Source organism: Zonotrichia leucophrys, chromosome Z (assembly GCF_028769735.1).
Source record: "Zonotrichia leucophrys gambelii isolate GWCS_2022_RI chromosome Z, RI_Zleu_2.0, whole genome shotgun sequence".
In the NCBI taxonomy this organism is placed as follows: Eukaryota; Metazoa; Chordata; class Aves; order Passeriformes; family Passerellidae; genus Zonotrichia; species Zonotrichia leucophrys.
In genome coordinates this window covers 9,022,363-9,047,504 of record NC_088200.1, presented here as the reverse complement: position 1 = coordinate 9,047,504, position 25,142 = coordinate 9,022,363, and the positions used below count along the sequence as shown (strand labels likewise).

General features: G+C 40.5%; 1 protein-coding gene across 4 annotated transcripts in view; it reads right to left on the bottom strand.

Annotated features, from left to right (window-relative positions):
* UNC13B (unc-13 homolog B) overlaps positions 1-25,142 on the bottom strand; it is a 207,934-nt gene that overhangs the window by 134,938 nt on the left and 47,854 nt on the right. For 2 of the 4 annotated variants that reach the window (XM_064735262.1, XM_064735264.1), the window contains exons 8-9: positions 16,000-16,035; positions 9,685-9,907 (exon numbers count right to left, since the gene is read on the bottom strand). In XM_064735262.1, coding sequence (XP_064591332.1) covers positions 9,685-9,907; positions 16,000-16,035 — 259 coding nt within the window. The remainder of the gene's footprint in view (positions 1-9,684; positions 9,908-15,999; positions 16,036-25,142) is intronic. The other 2 variants (XM_064735263.1, XM_064735265.1) reach the window with 1 other exon arrangement.

Sequence of the window (25,142 nt, the reverse complement as noted above, 5' to 3'; positions counted from 1 at the left end):
TTTAAAGAAATCAAAAAATCCAGAAGATTGGGGTTTGTTGGCAGTTGAGGTTGCAGGAGAATCTTCTCCAAGACTGAACAATTTCAGAGCACTTTTAAATAATGTCTCCTCAGGCTCAGGGGCTGGTTGGCTCGGAGTTGGCTGTGGCTGACTTGGTTCATTAATGGCTGCATGCCTTTCAAGACGCCTTGAAGCTGGAGCTGCTTTAACAGGTCTCTCTTCCCGTATGAGCCTGCCATCTGCAGCAGTTTGGCTCAGTATAGAAGGAGATCTTGTTAATCCTGGCTTTTTAACATGGATGTTTTCAGTCCGGTGTAATTCTGGCTTTTCATTTCTAGCAGCCTCCAAATTAAGTTCTGACGAAGTATTTCTTCTTGGTTCTGATGTAACAGGAAACTTCTGCCCACTTTGTTCTTCATCTAACTTTTTATTTGGTGTAAGTGGTAAAACATCAGCCTTATTTTCAGATGGTATTGACCGTGTGTCTGTTCTCTTTGAGGTAGAATCTTCTGATGTCTCAGAGCCAGGGCTTGTAGACTTTCCAATTAGTCCACCCAAAGCAGAAAATAAGGAACTAACTTTGTTCACTGGTGTTTTCTTGTCTTCCTCAGTCTTTTTTGCTTCTGTTACTCTTTCAGTAGATGCTGCAGTTTCTTCAGCTTTAGGAGTAGACTGAAACAGCTGGAATCCAAAGAATCCTGATGACCCACTCCCAGAAGTTGTCACTGGGACAGCCTTACTAACTTCCTTGGTGTGGGATTCCTTACTCAGAGATTTATTGAAACCTGCCCTGGAATGTGTTCTGAGATCAAGGGTTAATGGAGGCTCCTCTGAATGACTCGGGGTTTCCTTCTCAGGTCTGAAATCCACCTTTAGTTTTTGAAGTTTATAACCTGAAAAATCTAATGGCTGCTCTCTCTGATAATAAATTGACTCCTCAAACATTTGTGAAAAAGTTTCCAAATTCATGTTCATTAGCTGGTCGCTCCTCTGCAAAGCTACTGACAAATCCAGGGGTTTATTTGTTGTGTAATCATCTAGACACTCTTCTTCAGCAAACCAAAACAGTTCATCTTCACTGCCAAGAGGCACTTTGAAACCACAAACAGCAATTGTGCTGTCTTCCAGCACAGCTCTTGGAATGGAATCCATCTGGAAATTATAATCCCAGCAGTCCATGTAGGAGTAAGTTTCAGGAGCACACACATAGACATACTGTCCAGTGGGATCAGTGAGCAGGGAATACACATACTGGTTGTCACTGTACATGTAGTATCCACAATCACCATCTTCTGATGGCCACCACACGCCCTGCTCAAGCATCATTATCCACTCCTGATACTCCCTGCTATAGGATGAGTACATTAAGCCTTCATCCATACTTAAAGTGTCTTGGTCAATTAGTGTCCACATTGTTCCATCACAGCCAGAGGAGTAGCTCAAATCCATGGGCAACTCTTCAAATGAGTAACTGCCCTCTCTTTCAAAGGGCTGAAAGTTACTGTAACTTTCACTGAGAGAATTAGCAGTCCATGCATCATTTTCTTCCAAACAAATGTCTTGGAACATTAACTGGTCAAATGATTCATACGATATTGCACTTAAATCTAGACTCTGTCCATCAAAATTAGCATTAGTCTGCCAATCCATCACATTTGCATTCCCATCCTTTTTACAAAGATTCATTACCACATCATTTTCAGGCCAGTCCAAGAACTGAGGGGGCAGAACAGGGTTCTGGTTTAATACGTAGTAAACTGGTACTGCTATTCCATGAGTGTCAGCCAGTCCCCCCGTTTCATATTCCCATTCAAAGCTAGAATGGCTCCTGGTTTCCTGATAAGCTGAGTACTGCTCTGCAGAGTTATAGCTTTTATTAGTCAAATTGAGTGATTCATTTGATCCTTTGTTTAAAGGAGTTGGAAGAATTTTAGATTCTGCATCCTGGTGAGGAATATGCCTGCTATTTACAGGCTTTCCAGACAAGTCCTGTACATTGGCTTGCAGATTTAGGGCCTCAGAAAGCACAGGATGTGCACTGTGAGGAACATGAGGCTCAGTTGTTTCATTTACTCTTGCACTGGATAGGTGGCCAGTAGTGGAAGATTCCACTGTTTTCACATTATCCTGCTTCTCCTTTGGTTTTGGCAGCAGATTTTTTAAGAAGCTGGAAGCTTCCTGCTTTTCTCCAGTGCTGCTTTGACTGTCAGAAGCTGTTCCCGAATTACTGGGTTTCGTCTCCAAGCTAGAATCCTCACCTCTATCAAAAAGCTTCATGAAGCCCAGAGAATTTGGTTTTGTCTTCTCTTGCTTACATTCAGACAAGTTTTCACTTGAGGCTAACCTAAATAAGCCAGAAAATAATCCAGGAGAAGTGGTTTTCTGGCTATCACCCTCACTTTTAACAGTTGAATCTTGATTATTGGCTGTATTTTCATTTGAAGAAATGTGAAGAAAACCAGAAAGAAAACCTGTTGTGTGCTTCTTCTGAGTATCATCTGCACTTGGAGCTTCTGGCCCTTTGGCTGAAGAGGTGGATTCAACTGAGCCTTTGCTTAAGTCTGCTACATTTACTCCCTCTTTCATCTGTCCTCCTTTTACATTTCTAGGTTCTTCTTGAGTACTATTAGATTTCTGCTGCTCTTCATTGGCCTTAAAGGTAGCAGAGGCACTATCCTGGTGTTTTTCTCTGTTTACCTGGACAGTAGATAGGTTTTCTTTAGCCATGTTTCTCCTTTGTAACAGTTCCTCCTTATTGTCTGATAAATTTGGAACTGAGCTAGATTTTACTGAAACAGCATTTCCTGAATTACTGTTTCTGCTTTCATGCAGGGAACTGCTACTAGTACCCTGATGACTTTTTTGATGCTGTGTAGGTGCTAGATTTTCTGCAGAAGAAAATTTAAATAACGATGACATAAAGCCTCCCTTTTCATTCTTCTGCTCTTGCTTTGCTGATGAACCCAGCCCACTGATAAAAGGAAGTTTTCCAGTGAAAGGAAATGAGTGCTCTTCCTTTGATGAACTACTTTGTTTTAGATCCTCCTCAGACTTATGGTCTTTAAAATGTTCAGACGTACCTTCTCTCTTCTGTTGTTCACCAGAAGGAAGTAACAATTGACTGAAAGACTTTTTGAGCGGGCTAAAAAAGCTTTCAGATGCTGTACCCTGATCTTGAGGCTGTGACTTAGGTTCCACATTACCTCTGTTTTGCTTGTTTGCCAGTCCATGGCCTGCAGGATGCTGATCCTCTGAGTGATTTGCAGGAGGCTGGTCCCTAGCCATGGGCGCACCCCCTACCAAAGTGGCACCAGGCTGACTTGTGATAGGATGCATATCTGGTTGCTTCTGTGGCACATCTGGCTGCTTCGGAGCCAAGAGACCATCAAGATTGGCTTTCAGACTGAAGGAACTGACTGAGTTTGTGAGCCTGCCAAAGATGGAAGACACAGAAGTGCTACTTGCATTTACCTCTGCCTCACTTTTGGTCTCGCTTTTCTGTGCCTCTGGAACAGTGCTGCTGGTCCTGGCTGACATCTGTCCAGATGGTGCTTCGCTCCTTTTTGCCTCCTCAGCTTTCACAGCATGGCTGTCCTTGGTGTGCTCCTCTTTTGTGACTTCTTGTTTTGGCACTTCCTTCTCAGAGAAGATCTTTAAAGGATTAAACATGCCTAGAACTGAATTCACAACTGAATGCTGGTTCTGCTGGCTGTCGCCAGAATTTCCTTGTGTTTGCTGGGGAGGATGTGGTGCAGAAGCCTTACTGTCTGTCCCAGTGGTTTCTGGCTTGCTGGAGTTTGTGTTCTGGGCTCTTTTATCACCACTCACCTGGGATGGTAGCAAAGACTGAATAGAGAACTTGGCGTCAGATTTACTATCTGCTGCCCCTCCAGAAGCAGAACTCTCACTTTTAGCCTTACTGGTAAATACATTCAAGATTCCACCTTCTGATGAGTTTTTGTTTTCTGTACTCTCTGGAGTGGAAGACACAAGTTTTTCAACAGATGCTGTGAGTTGCTTTGTGCTTGACCCTACCTTCTCTGTGAAAGAGCTAAAGAGGGAATTCACTGTATTTTTCACACCTGACAAGTCCGGAAGAGATTCAGATTTGCCTTTGGTACTCTCCTCTGCAGCAACATGTTTGGTCTGCTCAGATTTTTTAGCTTCTGCTGTATTATCAGCATTATCCTGCTTCAGTGGCACATTCTCAACATTTTTTTTTGTTTCTGGCAATGTACCAAATTTGCTGATTTCTTCCTCCTTTTCAGCCAAATATTCAGAGACTGACTCTACCAGACACTGAAGTTCATCCATTGTATCTATGTACTCCTCACTGGGTTCCTCAACAGGTGACAGTGCTAAGTCTTGCACAGGATGATCACGCTTGCTCTCTTTAGTTTTATGGTTTTTATCAGTGCCATCTTTTGACTGGGAGCCCATATTTGCAGGGAAATTAGCAGTTATGTTTCTCAAATGGCTGATGTCAGAATCATACCATCTTCTTGAAAGTTCCCCCATTTCCTCATCTGAAACAGGCGAGTACTGGAACTCATCAGAAGCACTGCTATCAAATTCTTCAAGGACATCAACAGGCACAAAAGTGTTCTCTAGCATCCTCATGTGTTTCATGTCCTCACTGTTACTCAGGTGAAGTGAGTCCTCACGGTTCATCCCCTGCTTGTTGGGCAACTTGCCACTTTTAACCATTAACCCATTTTTGTATGGACGCAAGACTGGGTAAGCAGGCAACCCCTTACCTTCACAGTTCCTGGTATATTTTCTAACTCTATCATATACTGGGAAATCATCAATGAGTTCAGAATCAGCTTCCACACCATTGAAATAAACTGTTTTTTTCCCGGGAAACTGCAGACTTCCATTTCTCTGCAGGCTTATTCGCTCCCTCTCTTCAAAACTGTATCGCAGTTTCTTTTTCCTTCTTCTATCAATTGTATCATATTCCTGAGGATATCTAGGGACATCTACAGACCCTGACTCCAGACACACATTTTGGCAGTACCTTGATCTTTCATAGTGATTTAAATTTTCTCTTTTTGAGAGAGTTTGTATCTTTTTCCCATTTTTCTCATACCAACTTCTAGTTTTATGATTTTTTTCTAGGAAATCCTCTATTAACAGTTTTCCTAGCTCTTCATAGTTATTGTCCTGTTCTTCTTCTCCATCTTCAGTGTCAAATGGAATGATCCTGACTCTTTCATTTCTAGCTAGAGATCCTTGTCTAAGATGAGAAATAAAGGGAGTGGGAGGGAAAGGAAGAGAGGCAGCAAAAAAATAGGAAGGGAAAAACAACAGTTTTAAAAAAAGCTATAGGAAGGATAGAAAAAATAGTAATGGAAAAACATGCATTAAATAAACGTAAATTAAAATCAGAAACATTCAGGAATAACAAAATTGAAAACCTTCCAATCTGCCACCATTACACTTCAATCAAATAGTCAAAAAAAGCAGCATGGGTTGTGAGATTCCATCGGTTATGTCTGCACAAAATTTAGAAATGCCTTTTTGAGGGAGAACAGCTTTTTGTGATCAAGTGAGGGCACACAGCTTTGGCAGTACCAGTACTCTGCAGTTGCTTTTTTAGGCATGCTGAAAAGAAGTCACTTATTGCAGCTACAGGACTACTTTGAGATGCAGTGCCCACGCGCACCATTCCACTATGCTGTGCCTGCATTTCGGTCACCCTGGGCTGCAGACTTTGTTTTAGCAGTACTCATAAAGCCTTCAGGGACCTTGTACCTCCCAGAGGTGGCAACAGAGCAGAGATTTCATCTGGAGACTTAGGAGCCACTGGACCCCAGGCAAGTGAGGACAGAGGACAAAACGTAAACTGTGGGCACGAGCAACAAGAGGAGTTTCAGCTATGTTACCATTCTTCTTTGCTGGGAGAGCTCTTGCTGCAGCTAAAGGCCTCAAGGTGCCCCTTAACAAGACAAAATTAAGATTCTCAGAGCTGTTACTGGACCAGAAGGTAAATCAAAACACTGGTGCTGGATATTAGCCCATCATGATGGGCTAGATGATTTTCAGGATCTGTATTTCCCATTTATAACACGTTTGAACAGATCCAGCAATTTATAATTGTCCATTGTGGGAGAATAGATTAAGCTGCAGCAATTAAGCTGAAACAATCTGATGCTTTCTAGAAACCCAAGTAAATGACCCTTGGGATTTTGGGATTAATTCTTATTGCTTAGTCAGCAGTATAATCTCAATCGTTCAACAGCCCCAAGGGTAGTAGCAAGGAAACTTCTTCACCTAAACCTCACAAGGACAGCTTCTGACAATCTAGATACAAACAAACAGGTAGAAAGTGGATGTAAAAACATCAACATGATCATCTGAAAGATGCAGCTTTGCCTCACATCATCCACTGCTGAGAACTGAGGCGCATGAGGGCATGTGTGCCCCTGACCCCCTAGTGCCAGAGAAGGGCAAAGATAGCAGGAATTTTATGGATACTGCTAATCCAAGAGTCTTCACCATGAGAGCTGCATGGAGCATGCCAGCATAGGATACAGATGGGACAGCCCTTAGAGAGAGATGGGTCACTGCATTTTCTACTGCTGCTTTAGTGCTGCATTTCCAACAGTATTAGCTAACTTATACTAATTGGAAAGATGCCCATTACTTTAAATGAATCCTGTTATACACAGTTTAGAACACTTATTACACTTCTTGCTCACTATTTTAAGCCAGTAAATGAAATAATTTTCTTTCAAAAGATTCCCAGGCCCACCAGAGTTACTGGATCAAGCCCTTCCAGAGCTCAGCTGAAGACAATGGATGCTACATGAATGTCTGAAGAGCCATTATCTGTAAATGCTGAACCGAAAAATGTACTAATTTAGGCATAAAGAAAATTACTTTTCTTTCTAATCTTTCTAAATTTTTTTTCTTTCTTTCTTTTCCTGTATGTGTTTTCTCTGCTCTTTTACAAAGCATCCCTTTTATTAGAAATAATGATGAGAAACCCAACACATGAGAGGAGAAAAAGGCATCAGCCCGGCATTTAACTACTGCAGACCTAAAAAACAGCTGAGGCAAACAGGGAATATCAGCTGAAATGTACCACAAGAACACTTCAAAGCAGCAACACTGGGGAAACAGGCAGAGAGGGCAACCCACTCATCTCACATCTTAAGACTCAGATGTGGACTCTCATAGTGGAATCTATGCTATCATACTGAGTAAGACTAGTGAGGTATGGAGGACAAACAGTTAAAGAAAATGAGCATTGCAAAGAAAAGTTAGTACTTAAACCAAAAAAAAAAAAAAACAACCAACAAAAAACCAAACCAACACACCAAAAACCAAACCAAACCAAACCAAAATGTGAACAAACAGAAAAAAAAACCCCACAAACCAAAACTGAGGGAAAGACGTCTGCTCTTCTGAAGCCAAACTGGTTGCTGGCAGCAAAACACACTCCAAGGACACATAACAATATTGCCTGTCATCCTTAGGAGAGGTTGGAAGAAAATACATTACTTCAATCACAGGAATATGATCACGTGTAACAGCTAATAAAGAGAAGTAGAACTTGTTCATCCAAATATTGTAAGAAAAAAAACCCAGGTGCTAGAACAGACACTTTCAACTGAGGCATTTCGGCACTGACAACCTTCTGCACAGTTCAAGACAGGTTTCAGCAGGCTCTTGTCTGGTTCTTCTGGGTCTGCCCAGAAGACCCTCCTACAAGCCCTCATTTTCACAGCAACCATCAGTTGCAGTCTGCCAGGAACACTGATTTCATCAGGTGACTGCCTGGCACGCAGCACTGAGAGCTGCTAGGAACAAAAGTCAAATACAATTTGTTCCTGCAATACTCAACTACAACTTTGTTTTGAAAATATTTCAGATCTACCCACATGCTTTTTTTCAGCTAGCTTGTTAGAAATACCTTTCTGGTAAGTGAAAGAATCCCACATAGCCTCTTTGGAAAGCTAATCTGCATATTTTATAAGATCAAATATGTAGCAAAGAATCTTGTTGGGCATGTGGAAAATGCACATGGAAACAGGAACTCTCAGATCACCATTGAGGATCTGCATTTCTGGACTGAAAGTAATTTTAGACCATAGCAAACTACAAAGCTCACGGTTTTCAAGTAAATTTTATCAGTCAGATCCTTTCACATCAATATCTTAAGGAAACTGGGGGGGAAAAAGAAATATATTCCAGCTTGGTATTCTCTAAAAATCCAAACCAGTAGCGGTTCTTTAGAAGGTCTTAAAAACACCTCTATCTTTTAGATACAGATAGAAATTCACATATACACTGACTCCTAGCAAAGTGAGCGATGAAAAACTACCTGTATTGTCAACACCACTCCAAGAAATATGTCAACACAACTGTATTGTCAACACAACTCCAAAAATATGTCACCAGCATTGGCTTCCCCTGACTGGGGGTCCAACATCACTGTTCAACTCAGCTCTTCCAAAAAGAAAAAGCCTCAGCTCATCTTCTCAATTAGATCTTCAGCAATTTTACCACTGCAAGCCAGCAGCACAGATTCACATGGGAAAGGGAATAACTTGCTTATATATAAGACATTTAATGAACTAGGAATAGAGCACTAGGAATGACACATCACACTGCAGTAAATGCATTTTGTTGGCACATTTGCTTCTATACTTGAAACCTCAGTAACAGTAACAACATTAGATGTTACCATTAAACTTCACCCTTTACTATTAAAGATCATACATCAAGAAGGGCAAAACTTAACCTCAGTCACCCAAGACAATAACTGAATTTAGGTTCAGACTTTAGAAAACAAGAACATTCGCACCAAGAGAGATAAGGCAGAAAAAAATCAGTTATAATACAAATAGAACTCTGCACTTCTAACTGTGATAGTGCCTCTTCCTTCCTCATCAAAGGCAGAAGTAGCAGCTTAGCCCGTTCTACAGAAACACTCAGCAAGCTGACCAAAATCTTCTGCTTTCACCTGGCACAACTAGTTCTAGCTCACAGCCAATGATCCTGGTAAGTTAGTGCAGCAATGCTCAGTATTTCAACAAGCTAAAAACACTTGTGAAAAAACACTACTAATTTATGGCAAAAAAAATCACAGCAAACAAACTATCTTTCATAGAGCTGAAAGTATGAAAGAGAAAACACACCATTCAACAGTGTTAAATGGTAACAGGAACAGAAGGAAAAAAAAAACCCAACAACTAATCTGTTACCGACAGGATTCCTTCTTGAATACATTGTTTTGGCAGATGTAATAGAACTGGAGCTAATCCAGAAGAGAAAATAAATCTGCACCAAGGAAGAAGCTCCCAATAGGATAATTCTGCTAGAATGTGTTTCACTGGCTTGAGAGGAACACCCACGCCACGGCACCAGAACAAGCAACTATCCACTATTCTAGCCTTCAGAGAGTAAGGGGAAAGTACAGCCAAGAACAAATGACCCGAAGTTGAGCATATCTGTTAAAGTGACTCCCTAAACTGCCAGATCTGGTGTAACACATACTCTCACGGGTTTTTCCTGGTTCCCAGCAGAATCCCAGGGTCAACAACACACGTAACACCTTCCTACCAGAAGACTTCCAGAGCCCTTGATCTGCCTTCCTCTGCCAGCTCGGTACCTTCACGGTCTGCAGTGGGAAAACAACAAGGCAAGGAGAGCTACCCATAGGAGAGCACTCACCTGGCGGCCACATGGTCCCGATAGTCCAGATCGTAACTGTGGAGGGAGTCGGCACAGGAATCCCGCAGGACGCCCTGCTGCTGCAGGCGGGCCGGGCCCGTGAACTGGTGCACGGAGGCGTTGGGCTGCACCGTGCTGTGGTACCGAGGGGGGAGGCTGCTGCTCGTCTCGCTGCGGTAGTCGCTGTCCCGGTCATCCACGGCACTGTCAGCATCTTCAAAGGCTAAGAGACAAAAGCAGTTTTAGGGCACAGCTCTCTCAAGCTGCCTTGCTGGGACACTGGAGCCCGCTTAGTTTTGGAAGAATGACCAAAAAAACCACCATTTCTGCTGTGGCTGTATCCCCATCTGGGAGCTGGCTATAACCTCCAGTTCTCTCAAGTGTGCACCAAGGAACTGCAGTGATTAGATCCTCACCCTCCCTTCCCCTTGCCCATTACAGTTTATTTTTCTTTAATCATTACTAATAGGCAGATTAAGACATCTGTATTTAAAACAAAACACCTTCCCCCCCGCCCTCAACAAAAAAATAATCAAACAAACCCCAGCACCCAAAATTTCAGGTATTTTGCAGCTGCCAAAATGAACCTTTAGATATTCAAAAAGAGAAAAAAACCACAAACTCAAAAACACTTTCTGGAAAGGAGCTCTTTCTGAAAACTTTTCAACCTTTAAACTGTAATACTGTCCTTTCTTCTCAACATTCCTAACAGAACTTTGTGCTTCTGGACTTTTTTAATGCTTTTTCTTTTTCTTTTTTTTGGAAGTATAAGTTAAGAGAAATTAATGGAATGTACTCAGTATGAAAATCAGAAGAACTGGGAGAGCAGTTCTGCCTATACATAATTACACTACTTGTTATAGAGGAAAATTGCTACATTTAACACATAAAGGTAAATTTGCTTAAGCACAGTACTTAACACTAACTATAACCTTCACAAATGAAAAAGCTCCTTTCCAGCGAGTCCCTCTCCCTGCAGAAACATTTCTGCTTGGTAATCCTTCAGGAAAGGAGAATGCCAAGTTATAGTGAGGTAAGGTATGAAAAATATATGGCTGTGTGTGGCTGTGCAGGATGCAAGGTTATCTTTGCAAGCTTAAAGTGAAATACACACACCATAAGGCAGTGGAGTGCGCCATTAACATGCTTGAAACAAAAGAAAATAATCAGCCATTACTCATTCTCTCTGCTACCAAGTCTGTCTAAAAGGGACAATCAAATTAAAGCCCTCTGTGGTAGGTTATCCAGTAGTGTGTGTCCTACACAGTCATTCATCATGAGGCTGAACAATGAAGTGAGAGTGCTCCTTACATGCCAGATCCTTAAAGAACCCTGCATTGAAGTGCTGAAATTCCAAGCAGATGGAATTTCAAGCGTCAGGGAACTCCCTTTTCTTCCATGGGTGCTTCCCATACCCTTAACTCAATTTCCATTTTGTTTTAATCTGAGGTAAAATTTGTTCTTGGTGATCTTTTCAGTTCTTTCACAACATAGTAAGATTAGCACTCTACAGTGGATGGAAGAGGAGAAAAGAATAGCAGCAGTAAACATCTGCAAAATATGGGCCACTTGAAAAGGCCCTGCTCTACACTCTGAAGTGGAACCAATTCAATTTGATTGTCCACACCGAAAATGGATTTAAGCCTCCTGCCTTTTAGTAGTTTAAATGCTGCAGGGCTCTTGTCAGTCTCTAGTCAATTGAATAGAAAGGAGTATCAATCATATGCTGCTGTATTCAGCTTTATGAAAAGCACAGTGTCCATCAATTTTATCCCAGCTCAGTGCTTAGGAAAAATATTCAATATTTACTACATAGAAATGCTTTCATATGCCAAACTCCACTGAGGAGCACCAAACTTCCAGCCTGTGGAGCAAAGGCTGATCTATTTGTCAATCACAAGGCTTATATTGACCTCACAAGAATAACAAGCCATTACTCAGCTGAGCAATGCCATTGCTACTGCTCAACACTTGAGCCATTGCCATCTAATGAATAATAATTACTTCTACCGGACAGAAAACACGCTGCTCCAAAGATTCTCTTAATGCCTCACTTTACTGCTCAACTAACTTCTTCGTCCCATCAGACGTAACTGTCATTTAAGGTAAAGCCTAAGTAAATCTGGTATGATGGAAAGTTCTTCAGCTGTGGCTCTATAATCATGACAGCACTTGTAGAGGCTGAAGGCAGCCTCAGTGAGATACAGGTTTAAGATCTGGTAAAAGTCACCAGCCCAACAGCTTTAGGAATAAACAATTTAGCTAGCCTCAAATGTGTAACAAAAAATACAAACCAGTAGTAAAATTATGGGTGAAAAAAAGCTGAATCCAGTGACTCACTAATACTGGGAGTGCAAAGATTTACACAGTTATGTTTATTAGGAAGCAGAACACTGCTTCTATGGGTTAGCAACTCTGACCCGCTGACAGGCTCAGAGAATTCCAAATGATTTGTTCACCAGTCGTCACATCTCACCTCTGCACTATCAAAGGAAGATTTTTGACATAAACCCCAGTATCTCTAAGCAACATCCCAAAATAGCTGATCAGCATAAATGTTAATCAAACATTTAGTGCATATACGTTTATAAAAGCTAACACCAGAACTTCTCAGACTTCTTACTGGTTTATAGCAGCAGGAAGCCTCTTTGAGGTCATGACACAAAATGCCTCCCTGAGGCATGTTTAAAGGATGAGGCAGGAACACGTTTTATCTCTGATGTATGCCCCATGAACCTAACAGCATCCACAGATGTTAATATCAGACAGAAATCCTCAACTCATGAATAAGAGTGAACTCAAAAAACTCTTAGTCATACAGAACTGCAACATCCCTATGAGCACTCTCACTTTATTTAACAGAAGTGTTCTCAAACAAAGACATTGCTCAGCTGGATAAAAAGCATTAAAACCTGGCCCATATGTGGCTTACAGCACACATTACCTTGGCAAGAAAGTGTTTTCTGAAATGCCAGCATATAATGATGATCCCATTCATTAACATACTTGACGCTTAAATTTTAATTAAGAGACTGACAAGAACTTGCAGAAGTGGCTTTGGGATGCAGCGCCCCTTCAAATGGAGGCATTACAGCCCATGCTTCCGCAAAACATGCCTCATAACACACACGGTGTAATAAATTCAAGTAGTTTTCTTCAAACAGGTGATTAAAACAAGTCTTCTATAAGCAAAGCTGGAGCTTAGCCTCAGTCTCAGAAGATCAGTAAAACTGGTAACAAAACACATAACAATAAATGTAAAAACCCAGTAATTTTTTTACCCCAGATTGAGAAATTTCACATATACCAAAGACCTGTCAAGGGATGAAAACTGTTTCTTTGTCACTGGACCTACTGAGTAAAGAGCTGTGGGTAAGGCTGCAGGGCAGGACAGAAGCATGCTGTTCATGTTTCATCACTGAATATTCATGCATATGGGGAGCATAAGAAGAAAACCCATTGGGGCAGTCACATCACACAGTAGGATTTCACAGAATGGCGAAAATCAAGGAAGGAGATACCTTCTGTGACTGTTATTCCTCCCCCTAACTCCCACCCCCAGAAGTTATAACATGACTGCTGCAGGGTAGAACACATACAGATTTTAATATCTTGACCTCAAAAACACTTTGACAGTCCTGCTACGCCAGCTCAACTAGGCTGCTTTAGCCTCTGGCAACTTTCTTTACATCAAACTTAAGGACAGCAAGGAAAACTAGCAGCAAAATTATTAGAGATGGCTGGATGAATGCACTTGAAGAAGTGGTTTTGCCTGGTTTAAGGTCCCAAGGCACAGCAGGAGCTCCTCTCAAAACGTATTCAGTTGAAATAGCCTCCTGCTTTTCCTAGCACACTGCATCATCAGCCCCTGGGAGCTGACATCCAGTCCCCCAAGCTTAGTTAATCTCTAGAAATTTGAGCAAAATCTTGGACAAAAGCAAAACCCTCATAAGTTCTCCAAAACAAGCACTGAGCTTTTCACAGCTTTTGTCTATGTTAATAATGGTAGAAGAAAATAAATTGTACTAACTGAAGGAATAACTTCCATGTCAGCTAAAGTCTCTGCCCACTCTACACCATGGGCCTTGCAATTAATTCACCTTCCCCTCCTGTCATCCATTTAAACTTCTTCTCATCATAGCTGCCAATAGCTTCTTTCCTTAAGTCTCAGATCCCACTGCACCATCATCTACTGAACCACTGGTCACTTCTGACAAATACACTTTCAAAAATCTTATAACCAAAATGCATACTAGCTGAAAGAGGACTACCGAAGTAAGAAGGAAGGAAAAAAAATTCAAAAGCACACAAGGCTGATTTTGAGAAATTATTTAAATGGAACTTTGTAGGTCATGAGTTCATTGTATTGTCCTCACAGCTTAAAAATACATTTGAAATTTGCATATTTTTAAGACAGTATGTTTGCAATACTACGTCTCCAGTTTAAGAGCTTTCATAATCCTGTTTTTCTCACTTGAAAATACTCTGCTGCTGAAACATTCATCAAGAACAGAACTGACAGGCTGAAGTGCAAAGACTCCATTGAACATCTACCCTACTTCTTCAAGCCTTTCCCTTTCCTAAAATGAAACTAGGTCAGCAGTACAAGATGCCTCTTTCCTGAAGCATCCTCTGCCCAACGAACAAGAGTCTGTGCTACAGCAGTCCTCTTGCATAAAGCTCTCACCAGGAAAAGGTCTTCCAGCTACCAATACGCTGTTTCTGCTGCTTCCTTCTCAGCTGCTTTTTAAACATTACAATTAGAAGCGTGTTTTTCATTTGTATTGTTTTTCTATATATCAAGCTAACAGAGCTCACTTGGAAACACCAATAACACTGCCCCAAGGCTGACTGTAAGGATGCTAAAATGACTTCAAAGAGGACAGCACCGCAAGGAAGAAGGGGAGGGAGGAATGGAGGGACCCTCATGAATACAAGTACCTTTTCAAGCAAAACAGCCACACACTGACTCTCCAGATAAACAGGAGAAATGCATGTACACAGCCTTCCTACACTTCTCATTGACTAATGCCTAAACATCCCATTTCCCTTTCAAATACCCAAAAATGGAAAAGAAAGCTATTTAGGACACTAGTCCTTCTTATGTTAGTGTCAAAACTAAGTTAGTTACCTCTCAGTTATCCTACCACAACTTCAAGAATAAACAATTGAGACATACAGCACTGACAGCACAAGCGAGTTGGTCAACACTGACAATGCACAAAGAACTTACATTTGATCAAAGACAGGAGAACAAGGAGGACAAAAAATGTGGGAGAAGAAATGGGAAAGTTACTAGTGGAAGACTTCTAGAATGCAGAACAGTCCTCCTATGAAATGCACTGTAACATCAGCTGGACATTAGGCTCAGAAGCAGTAAGAGCATCCTCTACAAATTCCATTATGTCAAAAATGGAAGAGCATGAAGCAAAATCTCTGCCCTGCTAGAGGCAGCCACAGTGATCTTTCTTTGCATGCTTCCCTAAACAGCATTCACATTCACCCACAGGGAACAAGCACCTTTACTTTAAGACTGATAAATCAACCCTTGCATTTTCTCAAGACTATGGAAGCCACGCACTGTATCTTGAGCTTTTGCTCAACCTAGCCTGTAAGCATCTGCAGCACCTTCAGAAAGTGAAGGTACATTTTCTAGAACAAAGAAGAAAAATTTCACAGCATAATGAGAATTTAACGCAGCAATCTCCAGGTGTGGCATCAGCTCTACAGATCACAGACAGCTGAAGTATCTGAGTTTTTCCTCAGCACTAGTGAAAGCAAAGCCCTGCAACTTCTGCCATGATATACTTGTCCCACTGAGGCTGAACACAACACAATACCTACAACCTCACCAGTGTGCAACAGTCCTTTCTTCTTTCAGATTTACTCCTATTTGTAGTATGGAATAGTTTTCCATCTTAGTAAGACAATGACTACAGATGTCCTTGTGTTTTTCTATTACTTCAAACACTGATTTGGGCTCACATAGATATGAAGACCAACATAAAAGACATACACAAGTAAAAAACTAGAATCACCTTTATAGGACAAGAATAACAGTCAATTACGCCATCATGTCCTCAAATTCCAGCAGAAGGCACAAGCAACTCATATAAAACATGACCAAAACAAAGCTAAAATGTGAAAAAATGAATGGCCATCCATCCACACAAATATGAGGTCTAAGTGAAAGTAAAATAAAATACAACAGAACAGACTTTCTATATGCATGAATATTTCCACTTTTCCTTGTACTGGAGCATGCTGCATCACTATACGATCAGAAAGCTTGCAAGAAATCAAACTGTTACGTACTCAGCTGCTCTCCCCATCCGAAATAACTCCAGTTGCCTGCATGTAACACAAATGGCAGAAAAGAATAGGAATGGAAAAAGAAAGCTTAGAAAAAACAAACCACAAGCATACTTTTCATGTATTTAAAACGCCTTACAGATTGTGAACTTGAAAATTTAAGGGATATTTTTCTTTATAAATACAACATTAAGTTTATGTTGGGGCTTGCACCTCATGTCCAGTTTGTTTGTAAGACATTCTGAAAACTGAGATCATTATAAACTCTTGGAACTGATAAGCAATATGCATTTATTAACACAAGTAGACAAAATACGTATCAGTCAACCTAGCAAGAGCAGTTAAACATTGTTATTCTCTAGCATACTCAAATGTCTCAGAAACCAGAGCCCAGTTTAGAGCAGCATCCGATTCCAGGCTAAACTCTGGAAATCAAATGGCAAAAGTCACTTCACATTTCCATTTCTGCCCCCTTTCCAGACCAAAGTTAACCCAGTGATGAGTACCACTTCAACAATAACATGAAAAACTGTGAGCATGTAAACAATGTGAAGTGAAGAGTAGGCAGATAAGCAGATAGACACACTGGTAAAAGGTTAAGGGCTCTCATGACATTCTAAGGCAAACACCCATAAGTTAATCCTGCAAGAGTAAGCAAACCTTTCCATGTTAAAATCGAAGATGAAAACAAATTCCTGCTAAAGCTGCACAGCAAGTTCGTAAGACATTGAAGTTTTTACTTATCAATACCCATGCTGTCACCCCAAGGTCATACTCAGTACCATGGATTCAACAAACCAGTACATACAGCCCTCAAATCACTTCAGAACCATACACACAACTTGCAACTCAAGAAATGTTTCAGAACCAGCACTTCTAGAAGTCAGTGTAAAAACCACTTTAAAAAGTTACATTTACAGGAGTGTTGATGGAAAAAGTGCAGCTGACAATAAACAAATTCTTCACATGCAGACAGAAAACGAGCAAGAGCTTTCTGTCCTGGCTACCATCTCTAGCTACCAGTCAGGCACAGAGATGCATCAGAGCTACAATCAGATTACTCCTTTCTTTTCAGAAACAGAAGGTCTACAAAGCAACACAGATGCACATCAGTACTTCCATGTCTCTGGATTAGGCTCTGACAAACACACGTGTGGTGCTTTGCACAGGCACAGGCATTGCTCAGGTTCAAGTGGCACTTTTATATCTGGTAGAATTTCAAAGGTAGGTCATTACCTTCTGGCTCCTATAGTAGTAGTTAGAAAAAAAAAAGCAAAAAAAAAGCAAAAAAAAAAGCAATAAATGTATGTTTGCTTTGGTCATTAAAGGAAGCAGCCCCAACTAAGTGGAACAAATTGAATGACAATTTTTATGGTGCTGATTTAGAAAGAGCCACTGATAAAATGCTGAACACATGCAGTTACCATAGGGTACAGAAGGTCTATTTCTCTGCTGTGTACAGAAATTCTTGTTTACTGGATTTAACAACAGAAGAGAACTGAAGTCCATCAAGTCAAGCAGCAACAATCTACAGCCTGAGATAAGACAAATGCCACTCAGCAGCAAGAGTGACAATGCAGCTGAGCTGGGCGTGCTGGTGAGATGAAGATGTATCCAAATGCATCAGAAGCCTGCCAGGATCCACCTAACATTGTTTGCATGATCCTGACCACAGAGCCATCACCTCAGGCTTGTTTTTCACAACAAAAACCTAAATACCAGGTTTGACAGAGGTCTGACTGTTATTTCAGGGGGGAAGGAGAAGAAAAAGAGGAATGCAAAACCAAGCTGGCAAAAAAAAAAACAGAAGTAAAAGAAATGGCGAAAAAATGAAAAGGGGAGACAACCAGGACAAAGGGTATGGAAACCAAAGGCAGGGACAGCATAGACAGTAGAGAGGGACATATGAAAAGGGACTGAGGAAATAAGGAGATGTTGGCAGAGCCCTGCACTGAGCTTTGATTTGCTGTAACCAAGAGTTCCCATTAAAAATAATTTCCTATTACTGCAGAAGTTGAACAACAGCTTACATGTATCCCATTCCTGAAAATCTCAAGACACTAACACATGTAACAAGAACCCCAGCACACCCTTCCATCAAAATGTCTGCATCTCAGGTGAACAGTAAGAGGCAAACGAAGGAAAATTCAAGTATTAGCAGCTTGTATTACTATCAAAGATCCAAAAAAATTCTGTAGTGACACAGCATTATTGCAGTCAGGCTACATTGTAGTGAAATGCATGTCATTATTCACAAATGAATGCACAAGTAAAACCCCAGAGCAACTGGGGAAGAAACACCAGACGATAACTATAAATTTCCAAAGCTGGTATGCAGATCAGAAAAACCACAGAGGAAATGGAGCTTATCTGTCCTCCAGGTTTCACAAAGATAAAAATCCCAGACTGCCAGCCTCTGCACAAACCACCGTACTCAATCTGCATGAAGAAATGAGTGATCTCTGAAACCAGCTGAGAATGTTCCTAACCACTAGGACAGAAAAAGGCCTGATGGTTGGCACAACACTACTCATCGTTTGAAACTGCAACAAGGAGAAAGCCACCAAGTGCTAAGACAACCCTCATGGATACAAGGTCTGTCTGTCCTTGGAGGAGAAGCATTACCACTGCCCACAGGCAGAAAAGTCCTCAAGCTGACAGTGATGACCTTGAGCCAGCTACTTACCTGTCCACCTCAGTGCTACCAAGTTCCATTTGAACAGCATGGAAATCCCACAGACTTTCCATGCCCAAGGCAAATAGCAGCCAATGCCAAGCAGGGCAAGGCAAGGAGAGGAGCAGCTGCCTCTAGACAGCAGCTCTTTACCCAGCACATTTTCTCACACTGAGAAGCTGGGTTTGGCTTACCAGGCAATGCTACAACTATAGGCTGGGGAAAGCAATGCTGCAGGAGCAAAGAGAAAGAGATGCAAAAACAGAGTAAGGGATTTTCAGTCAGAAGCTCAAAACTCCGCTTTTGTTTGTTTTTACTAACACCCACTTCACTTTAGTGTCTAACATTTTGGAAAAAAAAATGAATTTATTAAAGATTCAACACATATGCTGCTTCATTTAAGATTCAGGAGCTAACAGTATACATCTCAGTCCTTCAGCATAATCGCAGAAGACCTGGGTTGACAGTCTTGATATTTTGAAGGTTAATGAAAACAGAATTTCTTTTTAGCCTTTTCAAGTTGTTTTTCTGCTTCATAAAAGAAATATGCATAACCATGATTTGTTAAGAAAACATCCCTTCCAGATCACCCTTGGAACAAATTTAAACCTGTGCAAACTCAAACTAAAAACACCAAGAAGTCCAGACAGATAGAAAACAGGAAGCTGTAATTCCAAAACCATACAACAACATACAGCAACAATGGAATACATGATTCAGACAAGTCAGACTAGTCACTCCATGTGTTAATAAATACCAACAGTGTGTGTCTCAGTTATCACATTATTTTGTATCTGTAAGTTTCAGTATTCAAAAAATGAGGTTTCATATAAACCTCCAATTAAGGACTAAGCAATGCAAGCAGCCTGGTGTCTTGGAAGCTAAAACATTTTTGTCATTAACACATTTTATAAAGCACATCTAAGTTCCCACTGTTAGCTGAATATAACATATGCTTGTTCTATGTCTCAGTTATGCAACCATTCAAGGAGGAACTCCTCCTCCCCACTTCACACTGTCAAGCATGGATCAGCAGGGACACTGTGAAAAAGCAGAATATTCCAAGTTTTTTAATGCCATCTAATTTGACTGCCTGTGTGCCACTTTGCTTCATTTCTATTCACAAGCCTCTGAGATTGGTTGGAACCTGCTATCTCTGTCAGAACATTATCATTTGCTGCTGACCACTGCTTATAGTCATGCTGGTAAATTATTCAATCCCCCTGTTGTATCCCATGTTTGGCACAAACAGAAATCATCTAAGTAAGTTTATAAAAGCAAACTAAACTCCCGATAGTACATTTGCTTCTGATAAAGTATCATTTGCAGAATGTTCTGGTCAGTTCTTTAACTGTGCTTAAAAAAATCTCCTATTCCCATGGCTAATACCCTCAACATAGTGTGAACAGATCTCAGATTCTATAAAAATCTACATTCTTCCAGTGTTCAATGTACTTCCCAAAAGTAAACAGGTGGTATTTTAGTGGAAAAAGCTTCTAAAATAGAAAACATACATTGAATAGCTTTTTAGAAGGAAGTCAAGTTTTCAGTATGCACAATGCCAAAGAAAGTTTTATAACAAATACCACCATTTCCAGCTCCATTTTGGAACACTCCAGATGAGGGCTAAGGCCTCTGCATAAAAGGAGATAAGAAAACACAAGAGGCAGGTGAGCTAGAAGGATCTGACAGAAACAAGGACAGGTACTGGAGTGTGACACTGGAATGCTCTCCTTGCTTCCCAGTTCACCACATTCAGCTTATGCTGAAATTTTTGATTATTTTATTTCACTAAACAAAATGGCCCTTCTAGCCACTTTTATGTTGGCTAAACAAAATCACATTGAGATCTGAGAATTTAAGCAGAGCTTGGATCTACATAAAATCATCCAGTGTACCACTAAGTTATTACAAACTTGTGCATCTCATCAGTAACCATAGTAAAAAGGCACTAATTTTATCTTCAATGATAAGTTGTAACATTTCTACCACTGCACTGATGCCTAACGCAGCTGCTTTGTCTTACAAATGTCCAGGCTACCAAGTCACACACTATCTGGCTAAGAGATTTAAACACTGTTACTGACAAGATTTATATACCCCTTCCTGAGATACAATTTTGGACTATAGTTGATCTCTTAACATGACATACATGCATAATAGCAAAGAGGAATTTAATCTACAGCAGCAGAGATAAAAGATTTGGTGCCTTTTCTTCTTATGACTTTTAATCTCAGACTTTAAGTACAAGCCGCACTGCAGGAGGACACATATTTATGACCTGTGCATAAAGTTCAGGAATCATTTTTCTACCAGTTGAAAATCTTTAACTTTCAAACAGTTTATATTTCCCTGTAATAACAAAATTCAAACTGATTTGCTCCTATTGCTATGATATTAAATCATTACTAATAAAGTTTAAAGTCCTTTAAAAACTGCATTAGAAAAAAAATAAGCTTTCATGAAGATCACTAGACAAATTATAAAAGCTAGAGTGTTTAAATGAATATTTCCTTTGTCTGATCACTGCTTATAGAGAAACTTAGCAGTATTGGCAGTGTTCAACATTTCAATAAGAACTTTACATTCAGGTTTTATTTAAAAGTAAAAACTATTTCCTTGTCACCACCTTTCAAAATGCAGCCCCTACTCCAGGAAAACAACAATTAAAAACCAATATTTACATGATCGGCAGCAAAATCAAAGCCCTAGAGTTCTCTAGAGTGCAGCAGTAGAGTACACCAAACTTTGTTACTGTATCATCTCCTAATATGCTGAGTACTCTTCCTTAGGCATATCCAGTCCTGCAGTAGCAGCTTCATCCTGAAATTGCAGGCAGATATTTTAGAATAAAACCTTGAATCTGTGTTCCTTTCAGCAGACCTATCATGCCTTCAGTCAGCCCAGAGAGTGAGCGCCACAAAGCCGCAGGAAAACAAGTATCCCAGAGGGGATTTATCCTAAACAAAGACAAACGGGAGCTGCCAGTCACCCAGAAGCAGAGAGGCCAAGGATATAACTTTCCCAGCTCAGCAGTAAATTGTCACAAAAAGCTCATACAATGGTTCCCCTTGTATGGGCTAAAACAGTTTTTCCCTGGCCTAGCTTAAATCAATAAACAAATAAATAAAGCCATTCATGGGTGCTGTTTTGAATTACACTTACACTGAACAGTTTTTTGAGTTGCAACTACACTGCAGCCAGAAGTTCTACTCCCACTAGAGCACAGCTATACAATGATTGCAACACGATCTTCAGGGTCACTAACCCTTGAGAAGGGTAAAATAACCATTATTATGATTACTTTACCCTTCCCAAAGTGGTGTGGACTAGAGATGCTGTAGGCGGCTGCTGACCTCTGTTGTTTAAGTGCAGAACCAGGCTGGTAACCACAAAAAAACAACAAGAATCTTGATGTACAGCACACACCTTTACAACAAAGAGGGCAGTGTCACCTCCCAGCATTCTCAATGCTGCCTGACCCTCCACTGTCACGGATCATGCACCTCTGTGAACAATTAGGAGTGGCATGTTCTGGCTTGTTTAAGTGTTTTGACGCTGTCTGGCCTTGAGAAACTGGTAGAGCAGATCACTTTTTTATAAATATACCATTACCAAAGAAGAAAAGAAGCAAATTCTCTGCCATCTGCTGCAACAGGGTCATTCATCCCACAGCAGGGCTGGACATCCCCAGCCCAGTAACACAATAATGGCAGCAGAAAATGCTGCATCCACAGCAGAGAACAAATATAAAATCAGTGTTTGGGGCTTGCTGGGGAGGAAGGGGCAGGGAAGGCAATCATCTGGCTGTTAGGCAGACAAAACTCCTCAACAGTGCCATGGGAAGCATCATCATCTCAGCATTAGAACAGTCTCTTCAGGGGAATGAATAAGCCTCCCCAGTGTACCAGTGGAATTTGAGCTCCCAAAAAGAAAACCAGTGAGCATCAGGAATGAAACATCTCAGAGTCAGCCTTTGTGGTACCTTTCAAATAGCAGTGCATGCAGAGGAATTAGAAGAATTTTGCAAACCCAGTTTATTTCAAATATCAGTGCAAAGAAGGGTCACCACAACAAACTGATCTGGCATCAAACAGCACCCATTCCTAAAATGTGTATAAAACATTTTGCCAGATTTTAAGTAGATAAAAAGCTGCTTATGTATCTAAAACAACCGCAGCAGTTTTTTTTCCTGCATGCATGTGCACACATACATGTATTCCAAAGAGCATTAAGAGATGTAACCTTGTATTTTTTCTCTTTCATCTTATGGCAGACCAAGCACAAGCTGGCTTTGATTCTTTCTACCGGTAAAAGAGTATATGAGAAGCTATTGCTTCTTTTGTTGCCAGTACCAACCTACTGCGGGTATCTATCCAGAGCCAAGCAAAATTGTCACCTTCTTCTGATAAAAAAGAAGCACAACAAAACTTACAATAAAACACACACACACATACACACAAAAAGAAAATAAAGAAACCACCATGCACACACACAAAAACACAAAACCCCCAAAATAAAGAAAATCCAAAACAAAACAAACAGATGTATAAAGAAAAAAAAAAACCCAAACCAACCAATCAACTAACAAAAACCAACCAAAAATTAAAAAAAAAAAAAAAAAACAAAACAAAAAAAAACAAACCAACCCCACCAAAACAAAACCCAAAAATATAAACCACAACAAAACATCAAGACCCACCACAACTCTGGTAACCAGGGATTTCACAGAGCAAAGGATTAAAGGAAATGGAACAAAAACACTGAAGCAGAAAAGGGAAAATAAGTGACACTTAGGTTATCTTTCCTGAGAATCATACTGAACAAATTTTGTCTCTTCCAGATTTGTAAACTCCCTGACAAATGGTGGAGGGCAGTATTTACAGCAGCTGATATTAACCAAGTCTGCCAAATTGATTCTGCAAAGATGCAGAGTATCTTTCTCATCCCAGTTTGCACTGAAACTGATCCAAGTCAGAGCTGCATTTAAAATACTCACAGGGTGACTCACTTATGGATTATAATGGACTTCTACGTGTCCAGAAATTATCTTGAGCATGCAAGGAAAAAATTTCTCTTAACTCCTCACAAAAAATAACTTAGAGCTTATTGACTCAAAGCCAAAAGTAATCAAATAAAATGTTTTCAATCTGCATAATTTAAAGAGAATTTCCAGACAACAAAACCTTGCTTTCTTTTCAATTTACATTTAATTTCAGGCTGTGGGTAAAAGCCAACATGGAGATGCTGCAGTTTTCTAACACTGACATACCAAAACTTTAATAATTATGACTACATTTAATAGAAAGGCAAACAAAACTGGATGCATGGACACTCCAGTGCTTTGCTTATTGCTTGGGATCACTGAAAGTTAAATCAATTGGAAGCATGTGATCGTTCTGGGGCAGGAGGAATACACAGGGACACACAGCAGTTGGGAGTTAAAAATGAAATGGTTAACTATAATGAAGGAAAGAGGCAAAAGTGCCAAAATCAGCAGGGCCTAGAAAAGACTGTATATGCAACAGAATCACCTGCCTCATTTAAGAATAGGTAGGAAGCCCAAATCCCACAATACCTCAGAAATTATGGGTCAGAGTCTTCTAAGAACAAAACAGCATTTGAGACTGTGAAAAGGAGCCTGAAAGCTCAACAGTCTCTGGAAACATTAGAGCTCCCAGTGTGGGCTGAGATTTCCCATGGCACCAAGCCAAGGCAGCAGCCCATACATATCCAGGGACAAAAACCCACCCTCAGATCACAGGCTGCCTTTCAGATGGGGCCACTTCTCTCACATCCTGTTCCATCCTTCTCCCCCCTCTGCTCAGGGGAGGTAACAGAACAAGTTGCATCCCTGCAGGAAGTGGGAAACCACCACAAGAAAATCTGGTTTGGAAAAGGGAAAAGATGTGTGCAAAGTACAGATGCAGAAGAGAGCAGAAGCGTAATCTAATTTTAACAAGCAAGGACATGTATCTTCCTAATTAGTGAACCTGAACCTGCCTGCTGGAGTAGTATTTTCTCTAGCTGGAACAAGGACATCAAAATGGTCTTCTGAGAGTGGCCAGAGCGGCTAAGCAGGACACCAGTGGCACGTGCAGTTATGTACAATTATTTTTTTAAGTGCAAGCTATGTGAAATGTTTTGCAGAACTCTTGTTCTATAGTGTCTCAGGTTTTAAGATAATTTTGTGGTTTTTGAAGGCCTGGGAAAACATTCTTGTGGAGTAAAACCTACTCACACTGAGCATGTTTTTTTCTTTCTTCTAAATAAATGCTTAGTTTGCTGTCCTGTTCCAAACAGTAACCACCATACCTCATCTGGCACATCGAGACGATGAAAATGAAAAATGATGCAGTGGAAAATTAGATGAGCCTTAAGTGTTCTTAAGGATGTTTTTATTTTATCTAAAAATATACCTACCAATTACTTACCCACATGGTAAGTAAGAACATTCCATATTGAACACATT